At 37.0% G+C, this 27,885-nt stretch overlaps 1 protein-coding gene across 2 annotated transcripts; it reads left to right on the top strand.

The window, feature by feature from the left end:
* LOC128702811 (DNA mismatch repair protein Msh3) lies at window positions 1-27,885 on the top strand. Of its 2 annotated transcripts, none has more exons than XM_070101991.1 (21): window positions 1-84; window positions 1,884-2,038; window positions 2,795-2,981; window positions 4,149-4,242; window positions 5,252-5,440; window positions 5,785-5,915; window positions 6,048-6,307; window positions 7,312-7,475; window positions 7,707-7,913; window positions 8,232-8,384; window positions 8,677-8,851; window positions 10,558-10,745; window positions 13,793-13,913; window positions 14,371-14,483; window positions 18,809-18,905; window positions 21,331-21,582; window positions 22,582-22,739; window positions 23,500-23,686; window positions 25,225-25,336; window positions 26,898-27,060; window positions 27,202-27,885. In XM_070101991.1, exons 2-21 carry the CDS (start codon window positions 1,910-1,912, stop codon window positions 27,287-27,289), a joined length of 3,168 nt encoding a protein of 1,055 aa, XP_069958092.1. In that variant the 5' UTR covers window positions 1-84; window positions 1,884-1,909; the 3' UTR covers window positions 27,290-27,885. The 2 variants fall into 2 exon arrangements, with proteins under 2 accessions (XP_069958092.1, XP_069958091.1); XM_070101990.1 differs by having other exon boundaries at window positions 26,895-27,060; window positions 27,202-27,437.

Raw genomic sequence — 27,885 nt, 5'->3', positions numbered from 1 at the left:
GCGAGGGTTGAGATAAGTTAAAGTTAGTGGAGGCGGGAGTGAGTCTGGTCTCTGAGTTACTTGTTATTTTCTTCATTAAATTAGGTTTGTCGTGTTTTTATTTCATTTTTATTTGCATCTTGTGATGGTGGATGTCATTTATCAGGTTGTTGAATATATCTGGACTATTGTATAGTGTAGCAACTGGTCTAAACTGAGGTTTTTGTCTATTTTTTGAAATACTTGGGATTTATGCCCACTCGGGGGACAATAATTATTTTTTTGTATATTGTTTTTTCTCAAGGGAATTAAAGTTTATTTAGGTACAGGTACACATAATTATACGTAGTAACGTGTGTAAATTACTAAGGATAACCCCAAAAAGTGATGCTGGCGAGGAGCTCTTGTTCCAGGAAATTGGATCAGACTTTCCCTTTCCTTGGATCAAACCTGATTACCTTCTGTTTTCCAGGCATTGTATTAATAACTCCTACAAGCAATACTGTAGGCAGAGATAAATAATCATGGATTGTATTTAGGTTAAGTTAGGTATTCAACTTAGGTTGTTGTATGACTTGTGGGTTTAGCATATAAATAAATTACAGTAATAAATAATAATTAGGTTATCTTTCTTGCTATTTCTGTAATTATGCCATAACACTTAACACCTAAAGTCGGTACCTGACCAGCCGAGCTGTGGCTCGTACGTTGGATTGCGTGCAGCTAGCAGTAACAGCCTGGTTGATCAGGCTCTGATCCACCAGGAGGCCTGGTCACAGACTGGGCCACGGGGGCATTGACCCCCGGAACTCTCTCCAGGTAAACTCCAGGTAAATATTAGATTTTAAGTTATTAACTATTTTCCACCTCACAGTGCTGTATGGTCCTTGTGGGTAACAAAAAAAGGCACAATACCGTGGCTGGAACGATACACAAATAACCCGCACATAAAAGAGAGAAGCTTACGATGACGTTTCGGTCCGACTTGGACCATTTACAAAGTCACTTTGTAAATGTTGTGACTTTGTAAATGGTCCAAGTCGGACCGAAACGTCGTCGTAAGCTTCTCTCTTTTATGTGCGGGTTATTTGTGTATCCTTGTGGGTTTAGCGCTTAGTTATGATTATAATATTAATGTTAACAACCTCAGTCACTCTGGCTCCTAAAATAAATATTTACCATACTGCAATTTACCTGGAGTTTACCTGGAGAGAGTTTCGGGGGTCAATGCCCCCGCGGCCCGGACTGTGACCGGGCCGTGGGGGCGCTGGGGGAGTTGAATGATAGCTCTAGGCCTTTCATGTTGCAGTCAACACATTATCAGGACCTTGCAATGTTGCAGAAATGGGTAGGAAGTTGAGGTAACTTTGTTCAGGAAAGACTAATGGAGAGTATTACATATTATATAATCATGGGGGAGCGCTAAACCCATAGGATTATACAGTGCATGTGAGGGGGGGGTGATGGAAGGTATTTAGGCTTAATTCAGGGAACCAGAGCACAGATCCAGTTCCCTAGATCAAGAGCCCCTCACCAGTGTCAAGGAACCTTCCTTGAGGGGACTCTTCTGGAGAGAGTTGTTTCCCTAAACAAGTTTACCTGAACTTCCTACTCATTATTTCTTACACTTCTTCTCAAATTCCTCCATTATATATTTGCAACTTCCTTTCAGAATTTAACAAAAGAACGGCTTTATTGGCAATGAGGAGCTGCCAGCATACTACTGGGAATAAATAGGCCCAAAAACTAATGTATTGGCATGATATGTCAGTGTAATGTTCAAAATAAAAATAGGTTAAGTTAAGATAAGGTTTATAATTGGTAAAGATTAGAAATAGAATTTATTTGCTTTGTGATTTTCTCAGTTGATGAAAATTGACAAGAGCTTTGTACATATTTTTCAGGGCTTTCACAGAAGAGTCCACAGAAGATGTCCACTTCAGGTGGGAAAATGCAACCTACAATTTCAAAATTTTTTGCATCTGTTAAAAAAGATGGAAAGGCCAAATTTGATACTGATGAAGAAAAGAAACAAAATCATACCAGCAAAGTAGCTGAGGTAATATAGAGTATTTGATGCATAATGTACAGGATTAAAAGATGTACTAACATAGTCTTTTATTTCCTATTTAAGTAACTTCCATTAATTTTGAGGAATAAGCTATAGTGCTGTGGCTGCACTAGTAACTCGCAGTTTGGAGTAGAATCTTGCACCAAAATGTCATTTGAAGATTTCTCTCCAAATTGTGGATTAATAGTGAATTGAACCAAGAAGGCGCTGGACAGACACCTAAGTCAGTACCTGACTAGCCGGGCTGTGGTTCGTATGTCAGTTTGCTTTTGGCCAGCAGTAACAGCCTGGTTGATCAGACCCTGATACACCATGAGGCCTGGTCTTAGACCAAGCCATGGGGGTGTTGACCCCCAAAACCCCAAAAAAACTCCAGGTAAGTTATAGTTACTCTTAACAGAACAGTTACCCATGGAAACACTATCTGAAATACATTAATTAAGGTTAACTTATTTCAGAGTGCTGGTTCTTGTATGTCAACACTCACTGAAATTCCATTTGGTGTTCTGATTTTTTTATGTGTATATTCTTTGTGCTTTTCTAGCATTTCTTTCATTCTACTTTCTTATATTGTCTATCAGGGTTTGATACCATACAGAAGTATTGCTTGTGCACTTATTTACGTGTAATAAGTTATAAGGCAGTTAGGATTTCCTTTTGAGAGCAGAACATGTTGAAGTGTAATAATCACTAATTCTCTGTCATAGTACCTTTTTTTTTTAGTAAAGCTAAATATTTTTTCAGGTTAGCATATCTCCAGCTATTAAGCGAGCGAAGACCCATACCTACATAAATGGATCATCTAAAAAAGCCAAAAAAGAAAATAGTGATAGTGGACTTTGCAGCTCACCAGAGGCAGAGGGCAGTACAGCTCCCAAGAAAAAATCTCCCACATCATGGACCAAAAACAGACTTCAGTCTTTTTCGTGTGGTATGTTTATATTGTGAAGTTAATGAATAGCACCTGTAGATTATTTGGATATAACAGAAAGGAGAGTTGATTTCCTGATAGACTGAGGTTAACAGATGTGTTTTGAAATTCAGTATGTATGTATATGTGAAAAAAGACTATTATGTGCAGTTCAGGACATTTATTAAAGGAAACAGTTTGCCATGAGTGGCGTCTTCAGTCCTAATACAGAGATAACTGAGAAACGAGATCATATAGTAGCAAGAGTTGGGTGGAAAGCCACGAGGGTAGTAGTAGTAGTAGTAGTAGTAGTAGTACAGTTGTGGTGAGATAGGTTGGGTTTGAGAAGGACTTGTCAACAGCATGTTACATCGGTCTCCAGAATGGGTAGTATCCTGTTGATTAACATTTTGGTTATAGTGTAATTTCCAGGCTTTTGATGGATAATGTTACTGGCAGCTTATATACATTTTTGTTGTCTTAAATCATCTTTCTGTACTTAAGTGCCTTTCTACACATCTCAGTATCACCACACCATTTCACAGTATGTAGTAGAGTACTAGGAAAATACAAATGTTGTATAAAAAAGAATTGATTATACAATAGTTTTATTTAATCATTTCTATATGCTCAAAAGAATAACTAAACATGTACAACAACTTCCTGGAAAGTAACTACACATGCATGTTCTATGTTAAATATTTTTTTAAACACACTGGCTTTCTTCCACCAAGGTAGGGTAACCTAGCTGTCTTGCCAGAAGTTTGCAGTCATCACAATACAAATACAAATGTTGGAACTGGTATGGAGCTAGCAACAAGTTGTAAGTAAAAGACACATGCACTGATCCAGGCATTTATTAAGGAAATGTGGTGGTTGTGTAGTGGAGGTAGCCCTTGTATAGTTGGTGTGATAGTCATGTAGTCTAGTGGGTATTCAGGATTGTGAGATGTTTTTAAAAATTAAAGCTTTATTTGGTTAGATTATCTTTAAAGTAATACAAATAAGAGATAAGTAGCATCATTCATTATTTTCACTTTGCATTTACTAGTAGTTCATAATATCATATGCTTCTCTGAGGACTGATACACAGTGTACCATTATAGAGATAATTCCTTGAGGCACCCTCAGTATTAACCAACATAAAGTTATGTATTTTTTTGATAGTCTTTTTTTTTTTTTTTCCAGATACAGTGGAGGAAATGGAAGTAAATCAAGAACCTCTTGTAACCACAAAGAAAGTCAACCAGAATATGGTTAAAAGCAAGCTTGAAAATTTCAGGTGTGTAATTATTTATTGATTTTTATGTAGATTGGCTTGATATATGACCTTTGCCTTATTGTGCTAGGTGCTAGACCTCTTCAACACAAATTAATAACTTGATGTCATTAAATGCTTGTTTGGATAATCTTCATATATGCCTAAACTTTAAATTAGGTGCGAGAATGTTGCAATTCACAGAGCTATCTGAACTGAAATCAACATTCATCTGACAAGACAGCAATTGAATGAATGATAGTGAATGCACTTCCTCTTTTATGGGTTGCCCTACTTCAGTAGGGGATGGCTGGTGTGTTGAAATAAACAAGTACAATACAGATTTTTTTTTAACACGGTCATTTCTCCTCATAATAATTTAACAAATTTCAAAAATTCAGCAAAACTCCTGACTTTCCTTAAGTTTTGAATCCTATCTACAGGTCAGTTATTTCTACCCAAGTTTTGACATTCATTTTCCCCTCCCTCACAAAATTCACTATTGTTAACATAAAGGAATAGAAGGAGCAGCAGTTTGGGAACTGCATAACATCTCTGAACTTGTCACAAATACGTATCTTAGAGATTAACCGGTTTATCCAAACGCACTCCAGAAATATCCCTCTTACCCTTTTATGCTCACAGAGTGCTTATTGCTCTCTAGTAACAGCAGCAGTTTGGGAACCTTAATCCTATTGGTGTTATGACAATGTTATTTGTTACTTATGTATTTATAATATTAACCAGAAAACTTTACCAAAATGCCATTAATGTAAAACTGCTTGGTTACATAAAGAGAGGAAAATTTCTTTATAGATAGTATTAGTTAAGGTAAAACCAGTTTTGCCTTCAACAAAATTTCAACTCTCCTTACAAATGTATACCTAATTCTCAGCTATAGTAACTGAAGGAAAGACAGGTACTACTAACAAATTTTGCTAGTCAGTGATTAGTCTTTAGTATTTACTTAAGACTACAAATGCTATTTTTTTACACAGTTTAATTTCAGTTTAAAATGTTATAATCTTGCCAGGTCACAAAATTCCAGTAATACCACAGTGGACAACACTGTCAGTCAGCCAGCAGAATCTGCTTCACTTAAGCCAGGACGTATGAAAGCGTTACCAGGAATGAAACTCACTCCGCTAGAGCAACAAGTTGTAGCCATAAAGAATAAGCAACCAGATGTTGTTCTTTTTGTGGAGTGTGGATACAAATATAGGTAGGTTTTATCTGACTTTTAATGAGATTTGGCTGTTTGTGTTAAATATTTTTATTTGATAACTGCAGCTTGCATAAAAAGAGAAATGAATTTCAAGCCATAAAGGTACCTTTTAATTCCAAACAAACTACTGTACAGTTGCTAGAATAGCTAGCTTTCTGAGTTAAGATTTTTATAAGATGAAACACTTTTCACCATCATTTGACAGTAATGGTATAAATAATGGTGAAAGTTTTTATTTTTTATTTTTTTTGGGTCATCCTACCTCGGTAGCTGCCAATGTGTTTAAAAAAAAATTATAATGTGAAATTTTAATTTTACTCGATAAGGTTTGATAACTTCAGGTTTTTTGGAAACGATGCAGAAATTGCTGCCAAGGAGCTGAATATTATTGCACATCTAGATCATAGCTTCATGACTGCAAGCATTCCCACTCACCGCCTCCATGTACATGTCCGAAGACTTGTTGCGAAAGGTATGCTTTCCAGTTTTCTAACTTTAATCACAAGTAATCTTTTGTAAATTAGCTTTGTTTCTGTTCTTATACCTTTATTAGTGTTACAGGAGGAGAGTTCAATTTAAAACCCAAATTTTTATTTCCCTGCAGGTTATAAAGTTGGAGTTGTAAAACAAACAGAAACTGCAGCTCTGAAAGCAGCGGGTAGCAATAAAAGTGCACCATTTGAACGTGAACTTACAGCATTATATACGCGCTCTACACTTATCGGTGAAGATGTAACGCCTGCAGCAGGGGCAGAAGGTGTTGGCGATGGGGACCTTGCAGAAGGAGCAACAGCAATGCTGCTGGTAGTACATGAAGGCAAAAGTTCCTCTGGAAAGGAAGGCACAATTGGTATTTCAGTTATTGTAAGTATAGTTGCAGTCTTAAAAGTAAAGACATGAGAAATTTAGCCTATTTTTCCTCCATTTTTATCCATTCAGCTCTCAGCCTTTGATGAGTTCTTCAGTTCTGTCCTTTTTTGGTCTATTTCAAGTCCTGCCTATTCTTCAGCATTTTCTAGGGATGGCATATTTACTGTACAGTGGACCCCTGGTTTATGATCAGCTCCCAATGCGACCAATTATGTAAGTGTATTTATGTAAGTGTGTTTGTATGTGTATGTTTGGGGGTCTGAAATGAACTAATCTAATTCACAATATTCCTTATGGGAACAAATTCGGTCAGTACTGGCACCTGAACATACTTCTGGAATGAAATAATATCGTAAACCGGGGGTCCACTGTACATGGCACTCACTGAAGGCCAACTTCACTGTGCTTTTATTTTTTTTACCTAGGTTGGAGTAGTATACTTCACAGCCCAGTACTGTTTCCCTACTCCTTCTCTTACAGTGCACTAGACATTTAGACTAACATTTTAAAAAGTATGGTGTAAATGCTCCTTTCTTTTTTCAGTGCTAGTCCTAATTATTAATGACATCTAACAAATGGAGTGTCAGATTATTCTCTGTAAATATTCTCAGTTACTATACAGTGACAAATATGGAATACCATACTCTGAAAATAAACTAGGAAAATTTATATTTTATTGAATGTTAAACTCATTAATAATATTGAGGGAGTTAAAGTACAAGAGGCCCTCATTCATACAGCTATCATTATGGTGCCAGTTATCCTTTCCTTATGCAACTGTTGTGCAAAAATAGTGATAACAGCAGAGCAGTGGTAAAAGCACTGAGCATAATGAACAGTGGTTCAATTGAAAGCCAACAAAAATGTGGAACACTGAAAAGAGGTTCAGTATACATGGAGCTCTTCATTGCAGTACAGGTTACAGTTTTCTTTTTTATCATTTTCTAACAAATTGAATTAGGTAAGTTTTGTCATTTAATTTTTTCTTACATTATTAGGCCGTCCAACCAAGTACTGGAGATATTATATACGACACTTTTGATGATTCGTCTACAAGGACAGAACTTTGGTGTCATTTGGACCATATTCAGCCCGTTGAAGCTTTAGTATCTAACAATATATCTGATATCACAGTTCGAGCCATAACAGCAGCTACCACAAAGTAAGTGTAATTATAATTTGTGTATTGCTTTGACACAGATTCTTACACCCAGTTATGAAGGCATGTTAGTGTGGCTTTGTTTTTCAGTATTCATTTTTTTTCACAGTGTTCATACAATGTTAAAAATTAAAATTTATTATAAACATTGTAGTCATTGTATCTGTGAAAATTATTTAAAATTCCTATTGTATCTTAATTTTGTTTTTAATATTTCCATATCTTTGCTTTTAGAAATGAAGACTGCATTCGAATTGAGAGGTTGGACGAGGCAAAGTTTGAGTATTCAGAATCTTTAAAACGTGTATGTGAGTTATTTGCTGGTGAGGAAGAAAAGATTAAGCATATATCAGGACTGCCGTCAGATGTTGTCAGCTGCCTTGGGGCAGCTCTTCAGTATCTTGCTGAGTTCAAACTAGACCGTATAATCAAAATGGCTGGGTATGTTGGAAGTAGTGTCTCTTTCTTTTTCTATCTCTTTCTATCTCTTTTTCTCTCTATCTTTTCATTTCTTTTCCTTTCTCTTTTTCTTTCCCTTTTACTTTCTCTCTTTCTCTTTCATTTTCTTTTTTTCTTTCCTTTTTTCTCTCATTTTCTTTTTCCTTCTCTTTTTCTTTCTTTCATTTCCTCTTTCTTTCTCTTTGTTGATATCTTAAGATATATTTTCTTTTATAGCAACTTTTGCCTTATTGAGATATTTAAACTATAAATTAGGGAGGACAACATTGTGAAAACTCTTTCTCTTTATTTACTTTACAGATCAGTTTGTAGGTATAGCTCAAGCAGCAATTACATGAGACTTTCAGGTGCCACCCTGCGTAACCTGGAGGTGCTGACCAATGCTGTTGATGGTGGGATAACAGGCAGCTTGTTGTGGGCTCTTGATAAAACACAAACCAAGTTTGGTTCTAGGTCAGTTTTCTCATAAAATGTCTGGTTAATGCTTGTAAGTTGAATTTAATGCTGAAAAATAGCTGTTTTACATGTTTTATAGTTTTTGAGTCAGTTTTTCATTTGTGTCAAGTATTTTTCTTTTCATGTTTTACAGTAGGCCAACCAGTTGGAAATTTTTGTTTAGTTATTACCCAACAATGTTTGTTTAAGTTCAGTAGTAATTAACTAATAAGATTTCATAAGTAATCATTTGATTATCTAATTAATATGTTCATTACACTTTTATTTGCATATTTCTTCATCCTTTTAGACTCCTTCGCCGGTGGATAATTCAGCCATTATTAAACATCGAAGAGATTAAGGAACGCCAGGATATGATTGAGGAGTTGATGATCTCTGATGCTCCTGTTTTAAATAAACTGAAGAGTTTACTCTGTAAACTGCCAGATTTTGAGAGAGCTCTAACAACCATTTTTCATAAAAAGGTATTACACAATAGTTTGTATTATTACAGTAATATTCCAGGGTCATGAAATTGGTTGTCTGTCTTAAATTTAAGATTTTTATTATACTGTATTGTGTTTGTAAAGTGATTTAATTTTTGTAGGCAACTGTTGTGGTGATTGGCATGTTATTTATACAGCTAGGCAAAGCACATAATTATTTCACTTTTAAACACTTTAACACTTTGTGGTTAGATCCTAAAAATGTGAAGGTAGCATGCAAAAAAAAATAAGCATAGAATTTGTGTACAGTGATTTGATGTGCTTTATTATACACATGTACTCATTGTCTTGGCATCAGTCAGATTGTTACATTGCAGAAGGGACACTGGAATGGGAAATCTTTATTTTTTTTAGTTCATTGGCTATCTCCTGCCAAGGCAGGGTGACCCAAAGAAGAAAGCACATTCACCATCATTCACTCACTCATTATCTTTCCAAAAGTGTGCTGAAATAGTTCGGTAGATTGCTTTATGGTACTCCCTACAAGAGAGGTACCCTGATGATAAAGGGTTCTTGATCCAAGGAATTAGACCCATCTTTTTTCTTGTATCAAACCTGATTTCCTCCCATTTCCCCATGAGCTGTGTGACCCGTATGGTTTAATTCTCTCTCCATGATTTTTTTTTTTTCAACAAGTCGGCCGTCTCCCACCGAGGCAGGGTGACCCAAACAAGAAAGAAAATCCCCAAAAAGAAAATACTTTCATCATCATTCAACACTTTCACCACACTCACACATTATCACTGTTTTTGCAGAGGTGCTCAGAATACAACAGTTTAGAAGCATACACATATAAAGATACACAACATATCCCTCCAAACTGCCAATATCCCAAACCCCTCCTTTAAAGTGCAGGCATTGTACTTCCCATTTCCAGGACTCAAGTCCAACTATATGAAAATAACCGGTTTCCCTGAATCCCTTCACTAAATATTACCCTGCTCACACTCCAACAGATCGTCAGGTCCCAAGTACCATTTGTCTCCATTCACTCCTATCTAACACGCTCACGCACGCTTGCTGGAAGTCAAAGCCCCTCGCCCACAAAACCTCCTTTACCCCCTCTTTCCAACCCCCTATAGATTTATATGCTTTCCATGTCATTCTACTTTGATCCATTCTCTCTAAATGACAAAACCACCTCAACAACCCCTCTTCTGCCCTCTGACTAATACTTTTATTAACTCCACACCTTCTCCTAATTTCCACACTCCGAATTTTCTGCATAATATTTACACCACACATTGCCCTTAAACAGGACATCTCCACTGCCTCCAACCGTCTCCTCGCTGCTGCATTTACCACCCAAGCTTCACACCCATATAAGAGTGTTCGTACTACTATACTTTCATACATTCCCTTCTTTGCCTCCATAGATAACGTTTTTTGACTCCACATATACCTCAACGCACCACTCACCTTTTTTCCCTCATCAATTCCATGAATGTAATAATAATTTTACCTTGTGGCATGGCTATGTAAATATTACTTAATAAAGATACATTATTGTATGCAGGCCAAAAATTTAAAGTGTGATATTGTTTTTATTGTGATCTAGAATTGTCTTTTCCTTGTAAATGTTAATTATAATTATGTTGGAAGGATTCATATTGGTTGATTGACGTGGGTGTTACAATACTATTTTTTCCATACAGCTACTAAATGTATCCTCATTTTTGTTACAGTGCAGTCCTCATGAATTCTGGCTGGCTGTGGAAGGACTAAGTCAGGTTCAGGCAGGATTATCAAGAGTCAGTGGCAATATAGATGACAGTGTTAAGACTCCTGGACTGATATCCCTGCTACAAGAAGTTCTTGATGGCCTTCTTAATGTTGAAGCATTTGCTAGTAACATTAATGAAGTCAGTGCCAGGTAAAAATAAAAATTCTTATACAACATTTTAAACATCCCAAAGAAGCAAATTTGATACGTTTAGAATTAATTGTGAAATGTAATTGTGATGTTAGAACTTTTCACTTCATATTCTTTGAGCTTACTCCACTTCTTCATATTTGAACCTTTTCACTGCCCTCAGGTCAGAACACTCACCTCTTTTTAAAACTACTACTGTGACTACAATTGGTATTTTTCACATCTGTTTTACTGCAACTACTATTATTTTTGTACGGCTTCTACTGTGGTGACTACACTGATGAGTACTACAACTTCTGTTGGGTTTTGCATAGGATTATTAAATCATATGCAAACATACTCATGTATCTCTCTATTCTTTCTGGCAAGGTGGTTGTATAAATTATAAATATTAATGGGGCAAAAACAGATCCTTGTGGCACCCTGCAGGTAACTATTTTTTTTTTAATGCCAGATGTCTCCCACCTAGGTAGGCTGACCCAAAGTGGAAGCACATTCATTATCGTTCATTCAACATCTGTTTTGCTGGAAGTGTGCAAACATCACAGTTCAAGGGACCCTCTGAACTGTAACTTGCAGGTCTTATACATGCAACATACAGTATTTTCCGGCTTATAAGGCACACTGTTTTTCCCCAAAAAATCACCCTGCACCTTATATGCTCAAGGTCAAGCTCAACGGTAGGCTTTGGGTTGTGCTCTAGCAGTTGTTTACTAACATTATTACAACTGCTTGGAAACATCATGCCAGCAAGCACCATATATGACAGAAAATACAGTATTTTGCATGCACAATACCTGTGGCTCCTCCAGCATTATGGTCAGTGATAATAAATGGATTGGCTGCTCCTGACTTTTGTGTCAAGTCTATGACCTTCTCTTGAAGTTATGTATTTCTGTATGTCCTCAAACTGTTCATGTAGAGCTGGAAGGTATAGCCACCTCCCAGTAGAACATGTACCATTATCAACTTATCATTTCTATAATGCATTTGAAGGTTAGTGTGTGAGGGAATCCACATACTTTTGTGTCTCATAGAGATAAAATATTCAAGGATACTACTACAGTAACTGACAATTTGGGTGCAGAAAGTACTGTAAAGCAAACAATTTAACTTGGAATATGGAAGTTAATTATTTATATGGGCAATTATAGATCAGTTTTGCAGTGAATCATCATTCTGTAAGAGAGACAAGTCTTTCTTCTTTCTTTCAACACACCGGCCGTATCCCACCGAGGCGGGGTGGCCCAAAAGGAAAAACGAAAGTTTCTCCTTTTACATTTAGTAATATATACAGGAGAAGAGGTTACTAGCCCCTTGCTCCCGGCATTTTAGTTGCCTCTTACAACACGCATGGCTTACGGAGGAAGAATTCTGTTCCACTTCCCCATGGAGATAAGAGGAAATAAACAAGAATAAGAACTAGAAAGAAAATAGAAGAAAACCCAGAGGGGTGTGTATATATGTGCTTGTACATGTATGTGTAGTGTGACCTAAGTGTAAGTAGAAGTAGCAAGACGTACCTGAAATCTTGCATGTTCATGAGACAGAAAAAAGGACACCAGCAATCCTACCATCATGTAAAACAATTACAGGCTTTCGTTTTACACTCACTTGGCAGGACGGTAGTACCTCCCTGGGCGGTTGCTGTCTACCAACCTACTACCTTGAGAGAGACAAGTCTTGCAGTAAATAAGTTAGTGTGTGAGAATGTTAGTGAATGGAGACAAATGGTTTTTGGGACTTGACAGGCTGTTGGAGTGTGAGCAGGGTAACATTTTGTGAAGGGATTCAAGAAAACCAGTTAGCTGGAGCTAGAGTCCTGGAGGTGGGGTAGTACATGCCTGCACTTTACAAGAGGGGCGTGGGATATTGGCTGTTTGGGGTGAGAGCTGAGCTGTCGTATTTGTGCGCCTCTGGCATGACAGTGATAGTGTAAATGATGGTGAAAATGATTCTTTCTTTTTTGGGTCACCCTGCCTCGATTGGAAACAGCCAGTGTGTTGAAAAAAAAATAATAGGAGATTGGAAACTGGTTAGCCAGAGTTGAGTCCCAGAGGAGAGAAGTACAGTGCTTGCACTTTAAAGGAGGGGGTTTGGATATTTGCTGTTTAGAGGGACATCTAAACTGTTGTATCTGTGTGCCTGTGGCAAGACGGTGATCGTGTGAATGATGGTGAAATTGTTTCTCTTTCGGGTTACCCTGCCTCAGTAGGAGTTGTCCAGCATGTTAAAAAGATCATTTTTGCAGTTAAGATAGGAGTTTATTGGAGTTGGGTCATAATTGGTAATAGGACATTTGCATTGGAGATTCAAGTGGTCATGTGACTTTTATGGTTCATGTTATAATTTTCAAATATTATGGATGGTTTTTGGGACCTGACAGGTTGTTTTAAAGGAAGGGTTTGGGATATTGGCTGTTTGGAGTGACATCGAAACTGTCATATCTTGGTGCTGCTACAAAGACAATGATTTTGTGTGAGTGATGGTGAAAATGTTCCTTTTTTCTCAGGTCACCCTGCCTCAGTGGGAGATGGCTGTCATGTTGGAAAAAACAACTATATACTAGCCATGTGTGTCATAAGAAGCCACTGAAATGCTGGGAGCAAGGGGCTAGTAACCCCTTCTTTAAAGGAGGGGTTTGGGATATTGGCAGTTTGGAGGGATATGTTGTGTATCTTTATACGTATATGCTTCTAAACTGTTGTATTCTGAGCACCTCTGCAAAAACAGTGATTATGTGTGAGTGTGGTGAAAGTGTTGAATGATGATGAAAGCATTTTCTTTTTGGGGATTTTCTTTCTTTTTTGGGTCACCCTGCCTCGGTGGGAGACGACCGACTTGTTGAAAAAAAAAATTAATATTTTTTTTTTTTTTTTTTTTTTTTTAAGGTCACCCTGCCTCAGTGGGATACGGCCAGTTTGTTGAAAGAAAAAAAATATACAGTGCTAGTTATATTTGGGCTCTTATAGATATGGTTTACTTAGCATTGATGACTTGGTCTTTTAATCTTAATTTGCTTTTTTTTTTCAATGTTTTATTTGCAGAGAAGGAAAAAAAACGAGTCTCTTCAAAGATTTCTCCGAATTTCCTGAAGTTGTAAAGAAGCAACAGGAAATAGCTGATGTGGAACAAGAACTTAACAGTCTTAAACCAGAAATTTCCAAGGTATGTAGAGCAGTTTTAAAGAAAGATGTGAAAGCTTCATAATTCGTCAAACATTCTGAAGTTAGAAACAAATCGTTGATGAATTTTACGATATTGTTTAAAAAAAAAATTATCATGAATTTTACAGTAGTTAAGGAAATTTTTTTTTATCATTGTTCTTAATACAGCCATGTTATAACATTTTTTTATCATTGTTCTTAATACAGCCATGTTATAACATTTTTTTTATCATTGTTCTTAATACAGCCATGTTATAACATTTTTTTTTATCATTGTTCTTAATACAGCCATATTATAACATTTTTTTTATCATTGTTCTTAATACAGCCATGTTATAACATTTCAGTGTCATTGAAAATACCAGTACATGTAGTTGTATAAGTAGTAGTACATACATGTAGTTACACTAGCTACCTTGCCTTGCCGTATTATTAATATTTGCTGTCTTTTTTCCCAGGTACTAAAAATTCCAAGTTTCAACTACACAACAGTGTCAGGTCTTGAATATCTCATTGAAGTAAAAAATTCACAACTAAAAGCTGTTCCAAAGAACTGGGCAAAAATCAGCTCGTACGTATTTAGAAAATTGTTTTGTCATGTCATAGTTTGTGCTTTGCATTTGATCTAATAGTTGTGATAAATTGTAAGCTCTTTTTAATTTGTGTTACAGTATTTTTTTTTTTTTTTTTTTTCAACAAGTCGGCCGTCTCCCACCGAGGCAGGGTGACCCAAAAAAGAAAGAAAATCCCCAAAAAGAAAATGCTTTCATCATCATTCAACACTTTCACCACACTCACACATAATCACTGTTTTTACAGAGGTGCTCAGAATACAACAGTTTAGAAGCATATACGTATAAAGATACACAACATATCCCTCCAAACTGCCAATATCCCAAACCCCTCCTTTAAAGTGCAGGCATTGTACTTCCCATTTCCAGGACTCAAGTCCAACTATATGAAAATAACTGGTTTCCCTGAATCCCTTCACTAAATATTACCCTGCTCACACTCCAACAGATCGTCAGCTCCCAAGTACCATTCTTCTCCATTCACTCCTATCTAACACGCTCACGCACACTTGCTGGAAGTCCAAGCCCCTTGTTACAGTATATTTATTAGTAAAATTGCCTTACTGTATCTGCAACTTAAGTTTTATGTGAAAGGGGTCATTCCCATAATATTAATACACGTAATCTTATTGTAAGTCTGTGAAATTATTATAATAATTAGATATTGTACATAGAAAAATCACTGCCTTTGCAAAGACTGTGATATTGTGTGAATGATAGTGAAAGTCTTTCTTTCTTTTTTGGGTCACCCTGCCTCGGTGGGAGATGGCTGTCACGTTGAAAAAACAAAATGGAAAAATCGTTACATGGATGATTACAACAGTTAAAGGCATCATTTTGATAAAAGTTAAGACCTTTGAAATTTTCTTATTTGAATCATAAATTAATGGCTTTGGTTGTATAAGCATGGTGAAAGTTTACAGTTTTAATTATATGGTAAGGAAAAAATTAATAAATTAACATTAAAATAGAATTTACATTTTAACTCCTTTGTAATACAGTGGACCCCCGCATAACGATATTAATCCGTTCCTGAGAGCTCATTGTTATGCGAAATTATCGTTATGCGAATGAATTTTCCCCATAAGAAATAATGGAAATCAAATTAATCCATGCAAGACACCCCAAAGTATGAAAAAAAAAATTTTTTACCACATGAAATATTAATTTTAATACACAAACTGAAAAAGGTATGCACAATTACATGACACTTACCTTTATTGAAGATCTGGTGATGATTGATGGGATGGGAGGAGGAGAGAGTCTTAGTGTTTAGAAGGGGAATCCCCTTCCATTAAGACTTGAGGTGTCAAGTCCTTTTCTGGGGTTACTTCCCTTCTTCTTTTAATGCCACTAGGACCAGCTTCAGAGTCACTGGACTTCTGTCGCACAACATATCTGTCCATAGTGGCCTGTACCTCTCGTTCCTTTATGACTTCCCTAAAGTGTTTCACAACATTGTCAGTGTAATAGTCACCAGCACGGCTTGCAATAGCTGTGTGAGGGTGATTTTCATCCATAAAGGTTTGCACTTTCAGCCACATTGCACAGATTTCCTTAATCTTTGTAGTAGGCAACTTCTTCAATTTCTCTCTCCCCTCCTCCGAACCAGTTTCCTCAGGTCTGGCCTCTTGCTGTTGAAGTTGATCTAGCAGCTCATCAGTGGTTAGTTCTTCATTGTCCTCCTCCACCAACTCTTCCACATCATCCCCACTAACCTCCAACCCCAAGGACTTTCCCAATGCCACAATGGATTCCTCAACTGGCATACTCCTCTCAGGGTTAGCCTGAAACCCTTCAAAATCCCTTTGGTCTACACATTCTGGCCACAGTTTTTTCCAAGCAGAGTTCAAGGTCCTCTTAGTCACTCCCTCCCAAGCCTTACCTATAAGGTTTACACAATTGAGGATATTAAAGTGCTCTCTCCAAAACTCTCTTAGAGTCAGTTGAGTTTCTGAGGTCACTACAAAGCACCTTTCAAACAGAGCTTTTGTGTACAGTTTTTTGAAGTTTGCAATAACCTGCTGGTCCATGGGCTGCAGGAGAGGAGTGGTGTTAGGAGGCAAAAACTTCACCTTAATGAAGCTCATGTCCCCATAAAGTCGCTCTGCCACGTCTGTAGGATGACCAGGGGCATTGTCTAACACCAGGAGGCACTTAAGGTCTAATTTCTTTTCAGTTAGGTAATCTTTCACATTGGGGGCAAATGCATGGTGTAACCAGTCATAGAAAAAGTCCCTAGTGACCCATGCCTTACTGTTTGCCCTCCACAGCACACACAAATTAGCCTTGAGGATATTCTTTTGCCTGAACGCTCTGGGAGTTTCTGAGTGATACACTAATAAAGGCTTCACTTTGCAATCACCACTAGCATTGGAACACATCAACAGAGTAAGCCTGTCTTTCATAGGCTTATGTCCTGGGAGTGCCTTTTCCTCCTGAATAATGTAGGCCCTGCTTGGCATTTTCTTCCAAAACAGGCCTGTTTCATCACAATTAAACACTTGTTCAGGTTTCAGTCCTTCACTGTCTATGTACTCCTTGAATTCCTGCACATATTTTTCAGCTGCTTTGTGGTCTGAACTGGCAGCCTCACCATGCCTTATCACACTATGTATGCCACTACGCTTCTTAAATCTCTCAAACCAACCTTTGCTGGCCTTAAATTCACTCACATCATCACTAGTTGCAGGCATTTTTTTAATTAAATCCTGATGCAACTTCCTAGCCTTTTCACTTATGATCACTTGAGAGATGCTATCTCCTGCTATCTGTTTTTCATTTATCCATACCAATAAGAGTCTCTCAACATCTTCCATCACTTGCGATCTCTGTTTCGAAAACACAGTTGAACCTTTGGCAAGAACAGCTTCCTTGATTGCCGTTTTGTTGCCCACAATAGTGGCGATGGTTGATTGGGGTTTATTATACAACCTGGCCAGCTCGGAGACACGCACTCCACTTTCATACTTATCAATGATCTCTTTCTTCATCTCTATAGTAATTCTCACCCTTATTGCTGTAGGGTTGGCACTAGAAGCTTTCTTGGGGCCCATGGTCACTTATTTTGCAGATAAAATCACCAAAAACACTGTAATAATACGAAATGTTCCGATTGTATGCTTGGATGTTACCGCGGAGGCTGGCTGGTAAACAATGCCACCGGCGGAACATGTGAGGCTGGCTCAGGCCGCACATTAGATGCGTCTCGGATGAACAGCGTTGAGTGGGTTTTTTAGAGGTATGCGAGGCAAAATCTTAGCGATAAAATGTATCGGTATGGGGATTTAACGTTATGTAAGGCCAACGGTATGCGGGGGTCCACTGTATGGTCTTCGAGCATCAGCACTAAAAAAAATACATGCTTCCATTTTTGTAAAGCAACGAATTAATTTAGCTATTTTTTTGCAGTATAAATTTAAACAAAAATTATTTATTAATCTATTTTTAAGCAATGAATATTTATGTATTTTAGGCCATAAAAGGCAATTTTAATCCCACTTAATAAAGGTCACGAGTAAAGAATTTTTCTTTGGAAAATAATTTCACTATTTGCTATTGATAATTTAATATTTTTGTGCTTTGACACTGTCATGGATAATCCACCTGCATAGTTAAAATCTCAAATTACCTGTTTAATTCTAAATCACCAAGATGAGCCTGGCCCATGGCCGGGCTCCAAGAGTAGTAAACTCGAAACTTATCAAAGGTATATTGAAGGTGCTGTGTTGGTTTGGTAAACAGTAGTACTTCAGGATACGAACTTATTTCGTTCCAGAAGGCTGTTTGAGTGCTGATTCCGAACGAATTTGTTCCCATAAGGAATAATGTAAATTAGATTAATCCGTTTCAGACCCCCAAAAATACACTTACAAAAGCACTTGCATAAATACACTTACATAATTGTTCGCATTTTGAGCTATTCGTATCCCGAGGTACCACTGTATATATAAAAATCAGTTTGTTATTTAATTTTCACACAGTAATTTGTGTGAACTCAGCAAAATATTAGTAAAAATGCAGGAGTGGAATATAAGTGACTGTCCTCATTGTATGCTAAAAAATTTTAACGAAGAAGTATTTTCTATACTTGCACATAAATTTAGTTTTTCCAATTAGATGTCACTGGTAATTATACCTAACAGTTTTGTCTTGTCTATCTTCAGCCCCTTTGTTTTCAGGTGATATCTTGAGAATGTTCTTCATATTGACTTCAGACTATATATGCATGTGATTACTGCATGTACTGTACTGTACTATTAGCAGTAGATTACCTTTTAGCTCTACCTTGTTATATATTACGTGTATTATTTGTCTTACACAGAACCAAGGCTTGTTGCAGATTTAGGTCGCCTGAAATTGAAAAGCTTTTCACTAAACTGCAGCAGCTACGAGAGCAGCTACAAGCAGCATGTCATGAGGTACAGTGCGTAGCACTTACTGATATGTTTGAAGTACTATGAGCTCCACAGTTATAATACTGTACCATAGTACAGTGGTACCTCGGGAAACGAACAGCTCAAAACGCGAACAATTATGTAAGTGTATTTATGTAAGTGCTTTTGTAAGTGTACTTTTGGGGGTCTGAAACGGATTAATGTAATTTACATTATTCCTTGTGGGAACGAATTCTTTCGGTATCAGCACTCGAACAGCCTTCTGGAACGAAATAAGTTCGTATCCCAAGGTACCACTGTATTTTGAGTACTTAATTTATTTTTAAGAATTTTTTATTTGATTGGTTTGAAATTTTTTGTTTATCTCTGTATATAACATTCAACACTTAAGAAATTTTTTGGCTTTTCTCTGTCCATGTTGTTTTCCTTACCTCTCTTCCTCCTCTGTTTTCAGTCTTCTTATTTTTTTCTTCCAGCTTCATAACTTTTATTCAGCATGAATATTCCAATATTTATTAATAAAATCCAAGTCTTGCTTCATCCTCCTTGGTTTGTATTCATATTATTTTGACATTATAATCAAGCAATACTATTTAGGAGCTAAATCTTATATTTAGGTCATTAATGTACACCTGGAACAGTGTGGAGCCCAACACTGTTCCTTGTGGGACACCAATAGTTACTTTCCTATTTTGATGTTTCATCCCATATAATAAATGAATTTATTTTCTTATGTTCAAGTATTCCCTTCTCTATGCTGTTAGCTTTCCTTCCATCCTGGCTCATTTCTCCAGTTTGCAGAGTAGCTGTCTATATGACACCAATTTTTTTTTTTAGTCTAACCTCTATTAATCAAACATTTTCTGTGAGTAATTTAGTAATTAGTGTAATTGGTCCTAAACAGTACAAGGCTGCTAAACTGCCTTAGGTTTGGTTGTGATAGCTCACTATTTAGTCTAGCTCATTAGACTAACCTTCTAGCTGCTGGTGTCCCAGGCTGCTTGAACAGTGCATTCACAACACAGACAGCAATAAAGTTCATCATGACACTGCTCACAGTTCTGTTACATGTGTAGTCTTCTTTCTTTCAACAAACCGGCCATATCCCACTAAGGCAGATTGGCCCATAAAGAAAAACATAAGACTCTCTTTTTAACTTCAATAATCTATACAGGAGGAGTTACTAGCCCCTTGCTCCCAGCATTTTAGTCGCCTCTTATGACAACCAAGGCTTACGGAGGAAGAATTCTTTTCCATTTCCCCATGGAGATAAGAGGAAATAAACAAGAACAAGAACTAGTAAGATAATAGAAGAAAACCCAGAGGGGTGTGTGTATATATGTGCTTGTACATGCATGTGTAGTTTGACCTAAGTGTAAGTAGAAGTAGCAAGACGTACCTGAAAACTTGCATGTTTATGGGACAGAAAAAAGACACCACCAATCCTACCATCATGTAAAACTATTACAGGCTTCCATTTTACACTCATTTGGCAGGACGGTAGTACTTTCCTGGGCAGTTGCTGTCTCCATAAGCTGTGTGTGTTGTAAGAGGCGAGTAAAATGTCGGGAGCAAGGAGCTAGTAACCCCATTTCCTTTATAAATTACAAAATTTAAAAAGAAAAACTTTCATTTTTCTTTTTAGGTCACCTGCCTTGGGATATGGTCGGTTCATTAAAAAAAATATATATATACATATATATAGTTTTATTTAATTTGAATAAAGTTCAAGGAGTACATGTAATAGTAGCACTGCCAGTAGTGGCATATGACAGTCCTACTTGTCTGAATCAGTCTCATAAGAACATAATTGCCATGTATATGACGAGGAAAAACATTAGGGCAGGCCTGTAAAAAGATTTTTTTTTTTTTTTAACACATCGGCTGTTTCCCACCGAGGCAGAGTGACCCAAAAAGAAAGAAAAACCCAAAAAGAAAGAAGAACTTTCATCATCATTCAACACTTTCACCATTACTCATTCATAAGTGCAGAGGCACTTAGATATTGCAGCATAGACATCCCTCCAAACTGCCAGTATCCCAAACCACTCCTTTAAAGTGCAGGCAGTGTACTTCCCATTTCCAGGACTCAAGTCCAGCTAACCGGTTTCCCTGAATCCCTTCACAAAATATTACCCTTATCACACTCCAACTGCTCGTCAGGTCCCAAAACCCATTCGTCTCCATTCACTCCTATCTAACACACTCAAACAAACTTGCTGGAAGTCCAAGCCCCTCGCTCAACCTTTTCGGGGATGACCCCTACCCTGCCTTCCTTCCCCTACAGATTTATATGACTTGGAGAGTGTATAAAGATAAACGTATGGTCAGTATAATATATATTCAGCAACACTGAAATGATTGTGATACGACTGTAAATTTGCTAGTTTATCCTACTACTTTTCCATTACACTACATTTTTTAATTATTGTTGTTATTCACTTCTCAGGCATGGCTTGAAGTCCTAGAATTGTTTTCTAGTCAGTACCAGCGTCATCGTCAGGCAGTCAAATGTCTTGCTACTCTTGATGCTCTGACATCTTTAGCAAATGTAGCAAAATCTCAGGGATATTGTAGACCCAAGCTCCATGCCATTGAGAGTGGGAAAAGGATACTGAAGATTATTGAAGGAAGGCATCCCATTGTTTCTCAGTTAAAGATGGGAGATGAGCAGTATGTTGCTAATGATACCCATTTAAAGGTATGATTAAAACAGAAAGTTGTTACTAAGAGGAAATTGAGAAAGATATTCAGTAGGTTCCACACTAAGAACTCTAATGCTCTTCTGAAAAGTGTTCTTTACTAAAGCGTTTGCAAACTCAGAACCAATTTTCCCATAAATATCCATGTTATAAATAGATGTGCATTTCCAGGTCATAATATTCCTTATTTCATTTATTTTTTAATCAGTGAAATTAAAAGTATTGAATAGTACTCAGATGAATCCCTCTCTCTTCCCTTCCTCTGTTATTTCCTTCTCCCATTACTGCTGTCTATTTTCTTACCTTCCTCCCTGTCTCACATTCCCTCACTTACACTCTTCCTGTTACTTCCACTATCTTTCTCATTGTATCTGACACGACTATATATGTATACTCTCTGCTCTGTTATGGTGAGGGCATTCGTTGTCTGGACATATGGCATAGGTGTGGGGAAGAAGTAGTGAGGTGTAATTGCATGGAAAAGGTGGGTTTTAGTGTGAGTACAGTAAGCAAAGCTAGGGAAGGTAGAAGAGGAGGAGGGGGTCACCTGCCTATCCTCCTGTCCTTACCCCCACAGCCACCAGCCCAGGGCTGGGACCTTTTCTAAGAGTCTTGGTAATCCACTGGCTTCCCAACCATTTCTGTCTTCAGGGCTGAAAAACCACTCATGGTGAAATGTTCCCTTAACATATGTCTTCATCAATGCATGTGTCTTTTTATCTATGGAGGGAGAAAAGGAGAGCTTAGTAAGTAAAAATAATATTGTCTTGGATATGATTTATATGAAGTTTATGTGCATATTCTGAACTGTTTTCATATTGGTCAAGTTTATTAATACTCTCAAGAAACTGCTGTAATTGACAGTTGTTTTAGAAACTGGAATGGTTTTGATCTTGAGTATTCTGATTTTCAAGAGTTTACTGCCCTAAGTTTTATACATAAAATTATCATATTGAAAGTCCTATAATTATTGCCCTATCCTCATATTTTCTGTTTAGGTTGATGGTCAACGAATCATGCTTGTGACTGGACCAAATATGGGTGGAAAGTCATGCTACATGCGGCAAGTTGCACTCATAGCCCTTATGTCCCAGATTGGAAGTTATGTACCTGCAGTGTCAGTAGAAATGTCAGTTTTGGATGCAATATATACCAGGTAAGGAGATGTCGTATCTGAGGGCAATGTGTGGTGTGAATATCATGCAGAGCTCAGAGCTTGGAGAGTAGGAGGTTCAGTGTTACTAAAAGTATTATCCAGAGGGCTGAGGAGGGGTTGTTGAGGTGGTTTGGACATTTAGAGAGGGTGGAACAAAATTGGATAACTTAGAGAGCATATAAATCTGTAGTGGAGGAAGGTGGGGTAGGTTTTTCGTGCAAGCATGTGTAAGTGTGTTAGGAGGCAAATGGTTTTTGGGACCTGACAAGCTGTTGGAGTATGAGCAAGGTAACATTTTATGAAGGGATTCAGGGAAACTGGTTAGGTGGACTTGAGTCCTGGAGGTGGGAAGTACAGTGCCTGCACTCTAAAGGAAGGTTTGGAGATATTTGCTGTTTGAAGGGACATCTGAGCTCTTTTATCTCCATGCCTCTGGCAAGACTGATAGTGTGAATGATGTTGAAAGTGTTTCTTTATTTTTTGGGTCACCTTGCCTCGGTGGGAGACAGCCAACATATTAAAAAATAAAAAGTTATGTGTGTACTGTATATGCATTTTTTTAGACCTAATTATATTGATCATTTAATGTATATTAGGCTTTTATATACATTTGAAAGTGAAAAAGGCTGTGATTAACTTTACATTGATTTTCGCTTTACAGCAGTAAACTGGAACCTAACCTGCTGTATTAGAGGGGCCCTCTTCTATAGCAAATTATTTAACCAGTAATAATTTTTGTTTTCCTCTTTGTTCAAAATAGAATGGGGGCAGCAGATGAAATCTACACAGGAAGAAGTACCTTTATGGTTGAAGTTGGAGAAACTGCCGACATTATGAAGGAAGCAACGACAAATTCTCTGGTGATTTTGGATGAATTGGGACGAGGAACTGCTACACATGATGGTGTAGCTATTGCCATGGCAGCACTTGATTACTTTCTTAACCAGGTATAGTGTGACTCACAAAATTGTGATAGCACGATTGCAAAGAAACCACAGCAGTGGTGCGCTTTGAACCAGTGGCGAGTGAGTCGTAAAACTCCAGGCCAGTCCGTAAGTCAGCTGGCCAAGTGGCTTACACACTGGCCTGGAGTTGAAACCCCACCCGTTCCGTGGCAGGTATAGTATGTATTGTATAAGTAACAATTATAAATTTTAATATAGAATTTGCTGCTAGATAAAAAGACTGGCTTTTTAACTTCTGTAATAATAATATTAAAAATAATAATAATCAGAAGACAAGAGGTAGTTGTATTGCTACTATTATTATTCATAAAAAATGGTACATTGGTTAAGAATTTGGTAAAAATGTGGTTGCATGAGGGTCTTTTTATGGAATCCTTAGTGCACACAGCATTGTAGGTAGTTTGGAAATTAGGAGGAAGTGCAGGATTACCAAAACTATTATCCAGAGGGCTGAGGAGGGGTTGTTGAGGTGGTTCGGACATGTAGAGAGGTTGGAACAAAATAGAATGACTTCGAGAGTATAAATCTGTAGTGGAGGGTAGGCGGGGTAGAGGTTGGCCTAGGAAAGGTTGGAGGGAGGGGGCGAAGGTTTTGTGTGCGAGGGGTTTGGACGTCCAGCAAGCATGCGTGAGTGTGTTAGATAGGAGTGAATGGAGACAAATGGTTTTTAGGACTTGACGTGCTGTTGGAGTGTGAGCAAGGTAACATTTATGAAGGGATTCAGGGAAACTGGCAGGCTGGACTTGAGTCCTAGAGATGGGAAGTACAGTGTCTGCACTCTGAAGGAGGGATGTTAATGTTGCAGTTTTATAACCAGTGTAAGTAGACCACTGGCAAGCCAGTGATGGAGTGAATGATGGTGAAAGTTTTTCTTTTTTGGGCCACCCTGCCTTGGTGGGAAACGGCTGATGTGTTAATAAATAATAAAATAATAATTTTAATATAAATTAAAATGATCAATACTGTCAGTAGCTAATCTTAGTACTATCTATTAATTTACAGATAGAAGGTCAAGCATTTTCTTTTACAAAGTATCTTAAACAGATTTAGTGCTTCATATAAAGTAGTATAAGTTCATTAATTTTATTTCATCGAATTTTCATTTTGCTAGTACATAAAACCAATTGAATCTTGTTAAGTAAATAGGACACAAATGCAACTAATGTGACATTTTATTGTGGCAACGTTTCACTCTCCATGAGCTTGATAAAGCTCCTGGAGAGCGAAACGTTGCCACAATAAAATGTCACATTAGTTGCACTTGTGTCCTTATACTTAACATATTGTTGGTAATTCTACCAATATTAATACAATTGAATCTTTATTTTAAAATTTATAGTTAGACATCTATTGTTCAAAGACATTCACATCTTGCAAATGTATTTTTCTTTTCCAACAGTTGTTCTGTGTCTGTCACAGTCTTAAATCCTTAACCAGTGCCAGTTCAATGCCTCACCTTTAATATATTTATGATCCATGCCTTTACTAGTGTACAGTGTTTTACAAATGCTTTTCCCCAGGTGAAGTGTCTGACTATATTTGTGACCCACTACCTGCCTCTCACTGAATTTGAGTTGCTGTATCCAGAGCATGTTGGTAACTTCCACATGTCTTTCATTGTTAATGAAGAAGGTTTGTATTCAAATCTAGTTTTAACTCTGTTAATGTTTATTATACTACAAGACTTTATTTATCTGGGCTTTAAGATCTTAAATATACACTGAAAGAATTTTATGTCAGGATAATAAGGTAATCTGAATTGTGATATCAGAAAATTTTTTGATAAGATGATTGATTGAATGATGGTAAGTAAGTTTATTCAGGTGCAGGTATGCATAAATGCAGTTTCATACATTTTCATGCATAGCAGCATATGTGTAGATTACCTAGGATGACCCAAAAAAAGTCAGACAAAGTGACTTATTTCCAAAATAATGGTGAATGTGTTGTTTTCTCCAGGTCACCCTGCCCATCCACAAGGTGGCTGTAGAGGTGAAAAAAAAAAGGGGGTGGTGGGTGGGGGGGGGGGGAATGTGACATTCTGCAAAATTTTGCTGTAATTTAAAAAGCTAAATTATTTCTCCTGACTTATGTCTATATCTTGTTAATTGTAAAAAATGTAGCACTAGTTATTGCTACTTCTCTTCATTAATTTTGTTTTTTAACAAAGGAAATTTATTTTCATAACATTACTTGCAGTATATCCAAGGGAGCTCTGACGTAAGTGGTCAGAATAGGGAGGAAGGTGGTTGTGTAGTCACATTGCAGGCACTAAGGTAATCAGTCTAAATAGAAAGGAATTAGTACTTGTAAGGGTTGTCAAAATTACATTACTGAACCTCTGTTAATCATTGTTTAGTCATGTCTGTTTAAAATAATGTACAGATACACAAATAACCCACACATAGAAGAGAGGAGCTTATGGCGACGTTTAGGTCCGACTTGGACCATTGCAACCTATGCGACTTACGTCCATCTGCACATACAACCAAAAAATTACACTATAAATTAGAAAAATAAAGAGTGTATGTACATAAATATAGAAATTACCTTTGTTCATACATCCGCCAGCGCACATTGATAAAAAGACAAGATAATCATGACAGAAATTTATTAGGTTAAAAGAATGCTGTACAGTAATACGACTTCTATATGCCATGCAAACATAATTCCAACGTCCATCCATTTCAAGATCTGACCGATCGGTCGGAATGGAAGTCGGTCATAAGTCAGGGAAGATCTGTACTTAAAATATGAGTACAGAATCTATTTGTTGATTGAGCTGTTACAGAAGTAAGGCATTTATTATTGGGTAACACTGAGCAGATTAGTTTAGGATTACCTTCACAAGAACATACAAATGTAAAATAAAAAGTACCTGCTCCATACAGTGGACCCCCGCTTAACGATCACCTCCCAATGCGACCAATTATGTAAGTGCGTTTGTACGTGTATGTTTGGGGGTCTGAAATGGACTAATCTACTTCACAATATTCCTTATGAGAACAAATTCGGTCAGTACTGGCACCTGAACATACTTCTGGAATGAAAAAATATCGTTAACCGGGGGTCCACTGTATTTTGTTTCATTGCTTATTCTAAAATTTCTCCATTTTCATACCAACAAGTTAGTGTGCTGTTCTTTGAGTAGTATTTACAGTAGAGATTTATTTTATATCTTATTTCTCAGTAGGTGAAGGCATTGATGTTGTGACCTTCTTGTATCAACTGACCTCGGGAAGTGCAGGCCAAAGTTACGGGTTGAATGTGGCACGTCTTGCTCGGGTACCACATCCCATACTGTTAAAAGCTGCAGAAAAATCCAAGCAACTAGAAAAGATCTGCAGGATGAGAAGGTATTAAAAAATATGCACTATATTAAGAAATTTTTAGTTTTATATGAAATAGCTGATTCTTATCATCATAATAACTAAGCTACTAAATTAAGAAGCTTTCTGTGTGCACTGATTTAATTAATAAAATTGTATTAATTTCAGAAAAGAAAAAGAGATATTCCAAAAACTTATCCAGTCAACTGAGAACACAAGAGAGCTGCTGCAAGAGCTCAAGAGGTTAAGTGAATAAACTCGTCACTATTGTTCAGGAAATGACATGGAAGTCCAGAAGAAGCATCCCTGAAACAGATCTGAATTCAGTCATCAGTGTCTGTTTTATGTTAAATATTTTATCAGTGTTATTATTAGTATCATGTATTTTCCAAAACATTTTCAGGTAAAATTATTTAAATATAATTATTATTTAAAATATTTTGATAATTAATATACTGAATTCCTTGTAAATTATTATATGTAAAGTAAGACTGCATTGTTTTGCAGGAGTTGAATATCCACATCAGTTTAAGATTTCCTTGCAAATTGTTGGATGCTATAAGTGAAATTTTTATAACTAATTTTAGATTGTGATTAGTTTACTTAGTTTGATCCATTCATTAGAATACATGTCCTGTAGTTGGTGTTAAACATATTTGTAGGAATTTTTTATGCCCAGTTCAGAATTACAGTGTGGTGTTACAAATTTTGAAGCTCCCTTCTTATCAGGTGTAACCAAAAGAGTTTTGTTAATGATGTAGCTGTGGAGGCTACAATTAATTCAAAATACTATAGTCAAAGATGCTGCAAGAAACAAGATAAAATTTAAAGATTAAAAATTTTGATAACCCT

This window comes from Cherax quadricarinatus, chromosome 79 (genome assembly GCF_038502225.1).
Source record: "Cherax quadricarinatus isolate ZL_2023a chromosome 79, ASM3850222v1, whole genome shotgun sequence".
Taxonomy (NCBI): domain Eukaryota; kingdom Metazoa; phylum Arthropoda; class Malacostraca; order Decapoda; family Parastacidae; genus Cherax; species Cherax quadricarinatus.
Note: the sequence above shows the minus strand (reverse complement) of the source record. Positions and strands in the feature narration are given on the sequence as shown.

Coding starts and splice junctions, on each gene's coding strand:
- LOC128702811 (XM_070101990.1), top strand. CDS start 1,910: ATGTCCACTTCAGGTGGGAAAATGCAACCTACAATTTCAAAATTTTTT. Junction 2,982..4,148: donor ACTTCAGTCTTTTTCGTGTG/GTATGTTTATAT, acceptor TTTTTTTTCCAG/ATACAGTGGAGGAAATGGAA. Junction 4,243..5,251: donor AGCAAGCTTGAAAATTTCAG/GTGTGTAATTAT, acceptor TAATCTTGCCAG/GTCACAAAATTCCAGTAATA.